We start from the raw sequence: 12,415 nt of genomic DNA on the forward strand, positions 1-12,415 counted from the left end.
CATTTGATCTTTAATGATTGCATTCATTTAATAGTCAATATAATCGCTTTAAAGTGTGTATTAGCCAAACTACTTCTACTTTTATTTGATAGGATAGAAAAGAGAGGACCAGCTATTATATGGGGTTAACGAAAGGGTAACTGGAGTCGTGAAAGGACCGTGAGCCAAAACTCAAACTCAGGTAACCTGAAGTGCTATTGCACAATACTGTATGTCGACGTGCAGCCCACTTAGCTATTGGTGCCAATTTTACACAGTAATGATTCTCTTTTTATTTTAAGTTGGATGTGATAATAGACAGCGATGACCTGAAGTTGAGCTCTTGAGTCATATGTTAATTCAGCAACCACTCAGACATATTCAATAGGACGATTAGTCTGACGTGTCTGAGTTGTTTTGACAGTTTCATTACAAAGAACAGACTTGTGAAGTCACTCATGAATCAGACTATATGGTGCTGCTTCACATACTGTATGTTTAAATGTTTAACCAGCAAGTAACACAATTTGTATTATGTATAGTATGTGCTGCCCAGCACATAAACAAAAATGAAAGCAAATGTTTGAAAACTGAATAACAGAACCGGGCCGGCTGAGATTCAGAAGCCTAGCTTTCTTCTGTCAATATTGAATGCTTAGAAAGGGAATGAGAGAGAGGACGGACGATAGAGGGAGAGAGAGAAAGAGAGAGAGAGGGAAAGGGTGAAGAACAGTGTGGTCTTTCAAGCTCTTTGGAGGGAAGGACTGAAGTAAGAAGAGAGAGAAATAGAAATGGGACTCTATGTCCTTGGCTTTGCTCTGCCCCAAACACATGACCTCCAGCTGCCTGCCTGAGCTTACAGTGACATACACAGACGTACAGTTACTGCGTCTTATTAAACCGCTTTGCACGCAGATGTACACCACGATCAAACCAACCTGCTCCAGAAAAAATACTGAAGACCTGGAGAGCGGTCTGTTAGCATTCACATTCATGTGCCTTGTGACGATTTTATCTCATTTGGAGCATAACTCAGAAATAACTTCATGTAGCTTTAAACAGTTACACACATAAAGACATAATATTTTAGATTGAACACCAAAGAGGGTTTATTTAGATGCGATAAAGAGTTTAATTTTAGACCGTTTTGAACAGGGATTTATGTACTTGCTCAATAACTGTATTTTTTTTCACTTTTAAGTTACAGATTGCAGTTTTAATAGTTATTTAATGGTAGGATTGCAGTTTTAAACTAGTTGAATAGTTAAAGGCACATATTCTGTCTAGGTTTGGGGCAGTGGAGTGGGCTCAGGTCTGGCTGTTGAAGAGCTCCCTGGGTTTGTGTCTGTGGTCTGTAATGCTTTGTTTGTTCTCTCTGGAGTGAGAATGGCTGTGGCTGGCTCCAGTGCTAAACAGAAGTCTGCCAGCGTGGGGAGGAGTGCAGCAGGGCACCTCTGTCTCACCACCCCCAGCCTGGCTCTGTGGCATGGCATTCCAGTCATCTGCGCACACGCACAAATACATGCTCAAAAACACAACCACTGCTTCCTGAAAGACAGGAAGTGAGGCCGGCTTCCTGTGACAGTCCTCTTTCATGTGGTCACTTCCTGTGTTTGGCTCATGCTATTGACTTTCTTCATGCCTCACGGGCTTAAAATCAGTGTCTGTGAAATCTTCTTTTTGTAATGGCAGTGCATTGGATGGTGTGATGCCATGTTATTTTGTGTTTACATTCCAAAACCTAAGCATTTTTTTTAATATATGAACTTTGTGTTGTTAATAAAAATTGCAGTGGTAATTTAGTTTGGCCAAATTATAATTTTTTATTCTTGATTTTACAACTTGCTGCTGTCCTTCTGAAACCTTGTAACTCCATATTTCGTGATTTAGATTTTTTTGCCATAAATCATTATTATTAGTCAAATAAATATAAAATAAAAAGTATTAAAAAGTACTTGTCAACTTTGACAACACAGTATTTAATCGTTTAAAAACTACAGTGCTTTTTACATTTCCTGAAAAACACAGAATTTGGACATCCGAGGATTCAAAAGGACAGCGGCGAACTGTAAAATTTAAGTAAAATACTGTTTTTTACTTTGCCCATGCAAAACACCTCCAGTAATGATAGCCTGTTGTGAGTTGTTTAGCATGTATTTATTTACTTTTTACTTTATTTTACCCTATTTAGCGCACATTACTAGTTTTGTGGTGAACAGTTAATCTTTGGTATCCACAAAAAAACCACAATCCGTCAAAATGCATAAGTAAATTCAAGCACAACTTCTGGTTCACACTGATTTTAATGCATTGCTGAGCAGTTGCTAGGGTGTTTTGTGTGGTTGCTAGGGCATTCCTATACACCGCTATACTGTTACTGCCTGGCCAAGTCAAAAGATCCCAGCTATGGGATTTTTTCAGTCATTTTATTATCCACCAACCTTTTTGAAGAGGTTTTATTTTATTACTTTTATTACCTAATTATTTGAGGTATTAATCATCTGCATAACAGCAAGAATGAAACCCAAAAGTTACAAACCAAAGTTTTTTTTTTTAAACATACTGTATATGACCAACATTAGTAGTAATGCCTGCCTACACTATTAAATTTGGAAACAATGGTGTTGTGGGAGAAACTATAGTTACCGTAGTAAATACTTTTCATGGATGGATAATAGTGCACTGTTCTAAATTTGGAGTGGCACTCCACTGTATAAAAATTGACCTTCAGGGCTACAAGAAAACCAAAAATGATTGATATTATAGAGGTTTTGCGCAATTTATTGTTGTTGCATTTATCGCCATGGTGATGAGCTTTTCATCACTGCAGCACAGTGCACCACAAAGTAACACAATAGAATATAAATATACACGTTCATGCTGTATATCAAGAATTGATGAATGTGCACAGATGCATTGTGTTCATATACTCGACCATAACATTCCAAAAATTGCTCCGTTTTATAACGTTGTGTCATTGTGTGTACTGTTGTGGTATATGTGGAAAGGCAGTATTGTTGCGAACCCGAGATTACAGGATCTCCACACAACAGAAAGGATGGTGGAGGTTTGGTAACCACAGACAGGAATGTGGATTGGGACACTGTCGCATCCCACTTTCTGTGTACAAGAAGAGATAGATACTAGCTGGCAAGCCGTCATTACGGTTGAACTTTGAACGCAGTGATTAGCTGGAATGTTGAAGTTCCTGTGTTCTCCTGCCGCTAATACATCAACTATTGTCAAAACAGGCTAAAAATGTGTCAATCGGGAAGGAAGCTGCGGATCTGCACACAGGATGAGCGTGCTTTGATATCGTTTGGGTTCTCTTTGTCTGTTTTTGTCCGATTGTTTCTGGGACATTCTGCGCGGTCTGGAACGGCTCATTGACCAGTGCTATTCAAGGGACACGTCTATGCATATAGTGCGACACTCAAACAGGATAAATATCCACCATCATATCTCTGGTTTTTCATCGTTCTTAAGTGACGTCAGGGAAACCGGCATTCCATTAGTTCACCATTAGGTCACGAACACTTTCATAGTGGGAGTTCACATCCAGAGGACTGGCAACTTTCAAAAACGCTGTCCTGCCAGACTCTTTCCTCTCAGAATGCCGCGTTCTGTCTTGGTATTCCCCAGACCCCCCAGGCTCCTGTTCTTCAAAACCTTGTAAAGAAAACAATGAGGAAATCTTCAGATGTGGTTGCGGTTAAATTTGTTACGGAACACACGTTTGCGCACCAGCCAGGCTTACTTACCCATAGAGCCTTTTCACACGACATACAAACGTGTGTTTAAATGTGGGGTCACTGAGTTTACGGTGCTGACATGCGTGGAAATGATTATTCAGTTTGGGATAGATGAACGATGTTATGGTTAGCTAAGCGACATTACTTCGATTGGTGCTGTTATGCTTTAGATTTAGGTTGCGTGTAGCTCATAAGAGTCTTTTTGCTTGTTCGTGTGTTGGGTTGCGATTGATTTAACTTTGGGGTCTCGCTTCTCTTTGACACACATTGGCCAAATTTGTGATAATTCCTTGCTCATAGACCATCTGGTGCGTATTGGTATCGCAGGCTGAAATCATCAGTTTTGATCTGATTTGTTGGCTTTGAGCAATTTGAGCAAGGTTTTTATTAGGATTCTGATGATTTTGCTATTGTTGCTATTATCTGGAAGAATAACTAGTTAAAAGCATCCTTACAGTTGTCCGATTTATCTGTCTGTAAACATCACACTCAAGAAACAATGGTGATTGGATGTTGTAGGTCAGATAGCATCTCTAAGTAGGCAGTTCTTGGCCAAAATAAGCTTCAATGTCGACCATACATTATGCTGATAGTAAAAGTCTGGCTCTGCAACCCTTTGAGTGTCTTCTTTCCCTGTTTTGAATGTTCGTTTCCTGGGCATTCTCTTTCTTTCTCTAGCATGTGTCTGTAAGCACAGTGTCCATATCTAAAACGTTACAGTCACTAGGATTTGTGGACCAGATTTAAAAAAACGTGTCTCTGCATGTGCCTCATGAAGCTTTTTAGTTCACAAACAACCGCAAAGACCATCTTAAGCTGCCATCCTGGAACTATCCATTAACAAGTCTAAATTAGACACAGGAGGCATTAGGCCAGCATTTCAAAAATCCTTCATTTTCCTCATGTCTAGGGAAAATGGTGCTAATGATTATGATCACCATGACAACTTAGGTAATGGGCCTATGTCAGGCTCAATGTTTACCTGATTTTGACAGACATTATGGGATGCAGAGTTTTCAGACTGAGAGAGATGTTTGAGGCTAAATCTGCACCAGCGGCCACAACTATTCATTGACAATAATAGAGAATCGGACAGGGTAATAGATGTTTTGGTGGTCTTTATGACAGGATACTATTTAAGTGATTTATTACTGTTTAATGGAAATACAATGTAAATATAAACATTTTCTGAAGAATTACTGTGGTGAATGACTTGTAAAAAATGTTTTTAGTCTTTGAAATTTATTGTACTGTAGTTTTATTCATATTTTAGCTATTTATAGCTATTTTATATTGTGCTTCTGTCATTTTTTATTTATTTGTATATTTATTATACCAATTTATAAGTTAAATTGATTTTTCTCTCAGTTTTAGTTTAGTATTTTTTGTTAACATTTTAGTGCCTCGAATAACCTTATTTCAGTTTATAGCTAAGGCAGCTTTTCTCATTTTCGTTCAAGTATTTCAAATAATATTTAGGATGACATTTTATTTATTTCAATTAATACAATTGTTTTAATAGTTTTAGTAAACCACAATACCCTTGACAGGGTGGAATAAATATCAAAGTTTAATTCTGAGAGTTTAGCAAGATAGCTTAGCATAGGAAACATAACAAATATATGTTCAGTTGTTCATTTGTCATGACTAGCCATTGATAACTGAACTTGGAAAAGGAAAATCAATTTTTACAAAAAATGGGAAAATATGCTTTCATATAATGCACAATAAAACATTGAAAGGATTCTTCTATTGTATTTCCACATACCACAGAGACAAATTAGCAAATATTTGGTCCAACTTGTTTATTAGAATGGCCGACATTCAAGAAAAACTGTCCCCAGGTCTCCTTTAAATGACAGAAAATGATGCATCTATGTGAAGGAAAGGTTGAGTGGAAGAAAGCGGAGGTGAAGAGAAAAGACCAAGTTTTAATAGAAAACAGCTGCCGTGAGGATTTGCACTCTGCTGATTTACCGTCAGAGGGGAATTTACGGGAACAGGGCAAACTTCGAACATAACACTCACTCTCTCCCTCTCTCTCCTGTAGAACTCGATCAGACACAACCTGTCTCTGCACAGTCGGTTTATCCGTGTGCAGAATGAGGGTACGGGAAAGAGTTCCTGGTGGATGCTTAACCCCGAAGGTGGCAAGAGCGGCAAGTCGCCTCGCCGCAGAGCCGCCTCCATGGACAACAACAGCAAGTTTTCCAAGAGCAGAGGACGTGCTGCTAAGAAAAAGGTAAAAGTTGTAACAAGAAGCTGATAGAGTACAACATTTACTTCACCACTAACTAACTGATCTCTGTATTTATTTATAGCTTGCTCTTCAGGGTGGACCCGAGGGGGGTGCCGACAGTCCCGGCTCCCAGTATGGCAAGTGGCCCGGCAGCCCGAACTCGCACAGCAATGACGACTTTGACGCCTGGACGGCATTCCGTCCCCGCACCAGCTCCAATGCCAGCACCCTCAGCGGGCGTCTTTCGCCCTTCATCAACGATGAACTAGGCGACTCTGACGTTCACATGGTCTACCCAGGCCCTGGGTCCGGGGCGAAAATGACTTCCACCCTCCCAAGCCTGTCCGAAATGGCTGGTTCACTCGGTCACAATGGTTCTGAGAATGTGATGGAGGACCTTCTGGATAACCTCAACTTGCTCTCACCCAAGAACCCATCAGTGGGGTCTGCTGGAGGTCCTGGATCTGGGTCCAACCAATCCTCACCCTCCTCGCTTATGCAGAACAGCCCTGGTTACTCCCCCTACAGCTCACCAGGTCTCAACCAACAGAACCAACAAGACTATCGCAAGTGTCTCTATGGCCAGACAGGGATGGGCAGCATTTCCTCCATGCCAATGCAGACTCTGCCAGAAAACAAGCCCAGTTTTGGTCCCAGACCAGGAACCATGGGCCAGTTTAACTGTACAGCAGGGCTGCTGAAAGAGCTTTTGACATCTGAAGGTGAGCCCGGAGAGCTCATGCCCTCGGTGGACACTGTCGTCTCCCAGTCAAGTGGAGGATGTATGCTGCCGTCCTATAACAGTGCACGAAATGAACTTATGGGAGGCAGCCACGCCCTCTCTCACCCGCACAGTATGCACGGACAAGCCCCGCCATTGTCGGCAGCAATGAATGGCCGATCGTTGCATCCCTTGACCGCCATTGGCCATAGTGTTGCTGCTGGACGCCTGGGAAGCATCAAATCAGCCATGCAGATGCCTTACGGAAGCCATCTCGGTGGTGGGGGAGGGCTGCCACCCTACTGCAGCATCAACAGCAAAGGATATGGCCGCAGCCCAGGACTGATGCTCCACCACCAGCAGCAACACTTGGAGAAGCTGCCAAGTGATCTTGATGGCATGCCTGTTGAGCGATTCGAATGCGACGTGGAATCCATTTTACACGACACCCTCATGGACGGGGAATCGCTGGACTTCAACTTTGACCCCATGGCCACTCAACAGGGGTTTCCAGGGCACAGTGTGAAGACCACCACTCATAGCTGGGTGTCTGGGTAGGAACATCAATCAAATGAGGGGTTAATATCAATCAATGCACTGCAGAAGTGTGATTCAATGAATATAACATTGTTTTATTCTTTCAGGTAAAAACGCTCAACTGGAAGATGGCAACCTTAAGCAGCTATCCACACCCATCCAATCCTCTTTGTCAAGGACGCAGACCCTATTATTCCTTCTCTTTCTTCAGCAGATGAGGTCATGACACGACCGCACACTGCCAAGCACGTTGGCTCGACGTGGAGCTCATTTACAAGGACGCTTTTTCTCAAATATTTGGACTCAAGTTTTAAGTGCCAAACCAGGTGCCTGTGCTCCATAGCCAAACTGACAAGCTTTATTTCGATGCCTTTTTCTCGCTGTAGAGAATCAGTGGTCCTATCAGGGCAACCGAAAATCTGAGGCCCTTTCATTTGCTGCAACACACACACCAATGTTCACATAAATGTTTTACAGCCACATTGAGGGCAAACAGTGACACGGTTTAACCACCAAATCCAACAGCAGGCATTCACCTCATATCACACCTCAGTGATACGCATGGTAATTGCACTTTCACCGTTTTGTTGTCAGTTCAAAATGATGACCTGCAATTTATGCTGAGGGTTATATGCATTCTTATTGAGCTTCTTTGTGATTGGCCTTATTGGGAAGCAGAACTGGAACATCCACGCAAGGAATGACTGTAAATAGATTTTAGAAAAGGTCCCGTCGATAGGGGATCTCGGAAATGAGATTTTCAAACATACTTTGCATACATCGCATCACAACACTTTCGTTTCTGTCCTGTCAGCGTATTTGACGTAGAGCAGATGTACTACGTTTTCGAAGAGGGTGTTACTATAAACTAGTGTACAGAGAGTTTACACAATGATATCAACAATCAGGGCGGCAGGTTTAATGTTGTTTTGTAAATTGGAAACTGGATCCGACATCGTACATTTCGGTGGATTTACGCGGAAGGGCGTTTCTCATCTGAACTGTGTACATCTTTCTACATCTCTTGTAAATACATGAAATATTTCAAAAGCATTTAAAGTAGAAACATGGAGGGTTTTTTGTATTTTGAGAATTATTCTTATGGCTGTTCTTATTGGCTTCAATTTGAGATTTTTGAGATTAAGCTGTGTATAGTGCATTTCGACAAAGTTAAGGGACAAATCCACAATTTTTAAGAGTATTTCACAAGTGTGTTCCTAACTTTGGTCGATCTTCTTTGTAGTCTTTTAAGTCTAAGGGTAAGAAACAGAACTGTGGAAAAATTGTTGGATTTGCTCTTAAGCCTTTTTCACCGCAAACCATTTTACTGTGGCTGATGTACATTAGTTAAGAACTACAGCGCTTAGGAGATTCTTCTACGCCTTTGCCGCTGCATTGAATCTGTTTCTGTATTGCTACAGTCCTCTAGATTTTAAGAAAACGTAGAGAGTTATTGACTTATTTATTTGGCTTAATGAAAAACGATGTGATTGATTCATGTCACAGTGAATCATTTACACTTTTATCATATTTCTTTTCTCTCTCAAATTGCAGGCACTGTGACGTACATGTACTATAAGTTTGTGGTGATCACAAAGTCACAAAAATGCTCCACCATTATAGTCCTTTATCGTTGTCTTTTTTTACTTTTTTATTTCCATCTCCTCACCTAGATGATTTTTGTTTTTTTGCACATGTATGCAATAGACATTTAATGTCTCAAAGTGTCTAGCAAATACTGAACCAGGGTATCAATTGCTCAATAATTCGTTGAAATTACTTTATTAGTATTATAAAACAAATATTGAAAAAAAATAATAAGTGACTATTATAAAGCTGTCCTCACTATGTAAGTTTTAATCCTACAGGACATTTTGTCAGTTTGGTTTATATTCATGCGACGTTATGCTGGTAAACTCCGCCCACACTGACATCTCATTGGTTGAAAATTTGAATTGTATATTCAGCATCAGACGTACACTAATTGGGTAAGATTGTGGGGCGTGGTGCAGCAGTTTCACTTTCATTGTTTTGCGTCACCCTTGGTCAGGACACAGTGCAACTAAGTGTCTGAAAAATGCCAGATGTCTGTTAAATTCACAATTATGTCACATTATTGGATTAATTACCTCTGTCCCACACAAAAAAAGGGAAAATGCCAGATATTCTTGACTAAAATAACTGATGATCATGGACATCTAACACGCATTTGCTTTGTGAATATGACAGGTGACCTCCGCCTATGCACATCCATATACTTTAATAATAATTTAATGTCATCTCCAGTTTATTTTTACTGAGATCTTTGATATTTCATGTTTATAGAGCCGTGGAGTCATGTTAATGTCACAGTTGTTAGTTCATAGTTCTGAAGAATATGAAGTATATTTAGAGAGTAGAAGAATATTTACATGCAAAGCTTTTTACACACACTGCTATTCTTGTATTTAGCCGCAGTTTGTAGAAAAACATGGAAATTGCAAAACGAAAAAATTGTAATCGAAAACAAATTTAGAAAAAATTCATTATGTTTCTCTGAATTGTGGAGTTTGGACCAATTTTTATGAAACAAAAACTATAAATGAAAATATTGCACTTTGTCTATAGATATAATGAGTTCTCCTAGAGAGACGTGAAGATAATCTATTTTGAAACAAACTGTTACATTTCTTAACTTATGTACAGAAATCATTTGATTCACAATTAAATGATTATATAACTAAAGGTGCAATTTGTTTATGTAGTTGATAAAGTAATAATCTATAAGAGAAATGATATTGAAGACATTGTTAAGATGACATGCCAATACTGACATATGTATATTATATGTACATTCTTTTAGTTCGTCAGCAGTGAGCAAACTGTTTGTGAAATGTGAGGCCATAGCTCTGGTTTTGCTGTTGACGCCTATTTTGCGCTTGTATTTCCATGCAAGAAACTTGCTATTGCTGTAAAAAGCCATGTGTATATAAATGATGTTATATAAAGATGAATCAAATGTGACTCTCTCTCTTTATTTCTTCAGAAGTGTACTTTCAGTGGGGAATCAATGATAAAATAAATCATTTTAATGAATCAAACACTCAAGCACCACTTGAAACACAAAATTGCATTAAGAAAAATCCACAAAATCCGGGGCACAAGTTTCAACCAAATCAAACCTCAGGGGTGACATAAAATCATCCGACAGCAATGTGAAAGACTGACAGCATAACAAGACACATGCAAACTGTGATAAAAATCCAGGTTTTCACATATTTTTTTTAAAACACATGTAGAAATATGACTGTTGTATTGCTTAAAGTGAATCTGAACTTGTTTTCATTGCAGTATTTGAGGTCTGGAAAATACAGAGCATCTTTTTTTCTGTTATTTTGACCTGTTTCTCCAGTTTTCATTTTCTGCAAATAAATGCAAATAGAAGCAATATTTTTATTTGAAATTTGGGAGAAATATTAATAGTTCACACAATGCACGCTAAAAAAAATAGTGCTATATAGCACCATATTTTGGTGCTTCGGTGGTTCTTTGGGATGACTGAGGTGCTATATAGAACCGCTGAAGAACCATACAGGGGCTTAACAGGTTCTTTATATGGAAACGATGCTATAGCACCTCAGTCACCCCAAAGAACCCCTGAAGAACCAAGATATGGTGCTATATAGCACTAAAAGTGGTTCCCCTATGATTACGAGCAAAGAACCACTTTTAGTGCTATATAGCACCTTTTTTTTAGAGTGTGAAACAAAATAATTTTACCTTAACACATACCTATAAATAGTATGGTCTTTCAAATGGTCTCCTATTTTTTTCAGTGTTAAAAACCACCGTGGAGCATATTCGCTGTTCTCGCTAAAATACCTTTCTCCCTTGGTCAGAATGAACCCATTCACCTCACGTCGGGTTTTTTTCTGGCTCCTCCTCTGTGCTGAGATGTGATCAGCTCGAGGGTTTCTGAAGCCAGATGGTCCTGTGGAAAGCAATCGTGTGAAAAGCTGTAGGGATCTTTGTCCTGGCTTTGATAGTAAAGGACGCCAGGAAAAAAGTGCAGAACTGGCACTTTTTTCCTCCATGCACTTCTCTCCAGGTCTGGGTGTTGGATTTCTATTATGGTTCTGGCTTCCAGCTGGGGCCTCGTCGCTGGAACGATCTTGACGTTGTGCCCCGCTCTCCCTGCTGTTGGAAAACACCCAGCCCGAGAGAACGATCTGGATCCAATATCCAATATACTCTCTCTTAAAGGGTTAGTAAATCCGCAAATATCATTATTTACTCACATTCATCTCATTCCAAACCTGTATGACTTAGTTTCTTCGGCAGAACACAAAAGAAGCTATTTTGAAGAATGTTGGTAACCAAACAACATTGACCCCATTGACTTCCATTGTATGAACAAAACCACAGAGACATTTTTCAAAATATCTGCTTTTGTGTTCCACAGAAGAATGAGTCACGTTTCATAGAACACTCTACTCCCCATTTGTTGTTACTGCATTAAATATTAGTCTTCTTCTGGAGTAAATGAAAACAGAATGTTCATTTTCGGTGAACTATTCCTTTATGATCCTACAAATAATGGTTGAAATGCCCAGAAGGGGCTCTGAGCGGGTCACTCAAGGACTTGCGTTGGGTTTTGGGAGAAAACAGGTGGTAAAGCTCAATGCAATATGAGAGCTGGCATTCTATACTTTTTCTCACAACTCTCCTGAGTTAAGTCTTGCTTTCCTTCCCTATCTCGTTTCTTTGCTCAGCGGTGTGGTCCAGCGTTCACTTTAAGCGCCATGTGTTGACAGGGGAGGAGGAGGAGGAAGTGGAGGAGGAGGAGGAAGTGGAGGAGGGATGCCTCCCCATTGAAGGCCTCTCGTGAGCATATTCCTGTGGAATGCAGTGCGTGTGAGTTCTCTCCCTCTGTTTGTGTGTGTGTAAGATTGGTGTGGACGGCAGCCAAAGGCATATATGGCACGTATATTACAGAGGGCACCAAGCAAAGCAGGCAGGCAAGAAGGTTACACGAGGACACCCAGATGTGAGGCTGGTGCAGTCTGGAGTCTTTTAAAGTGCATTTTCAGGATCTCTTCATCAAGCTCCCGTGCTCTTTTTTTTTGAGCAAATAAAAAGAGGGGTTATTCTTTTGGCACCTTCTAATCTGTTTAGTCAAAATCAGAAATTGGAATCATGTCAAACTAA

At 40.1% G+C, this 12,415-nt stretch overlaps 1 protein-coding gene across 1 annotated transcript in view; it reads left to right on the plus strand.

The window, feature by feature from the left end:
* Nucleotides 1–10,225, plus strand: part of foxo1a (forkhead box O1 a) — a 42,005-nt gene extending 31,780 nt beyond the window's left edge. Inside the window, exons 2-4 of the mRNA XM_057351013.1 lie at nt 5,782–5,973; nt 6,053–7,245; nt 7,336–10,225. Coding sequence (XP_057206996.1) covers nt 5,782–5,973; nt 6,053–7,245; nt 7,336–7,339 — 1,389 coding nt within the window. The 3' untranslated portion in view covers nt 7,340–10,225. The remainder of the gene's footprint in view (nt 1–5,781; nt 5,974–6,052; nt 7,246–7,335) is intronic.
* The last annotated feature ends 2,190 nt before the right edge of the window (nt 10,226–12,415 follow it).

The sequence above is a fragment of the Triplophysa rosa genome, linkage group LG14 (genome assembly GCF_024868665.1).
Source record: "Triplophysa rosa linkage group LG14, Trosa_1v2, whole genome shotgun sequence".
Lineage (NCBI taxonomy): Eukaryota > Metazoa > Chordata > Actinopteri > Cypriniformes > Nemacheilidae > Triplophysa > Triplophysa rosa.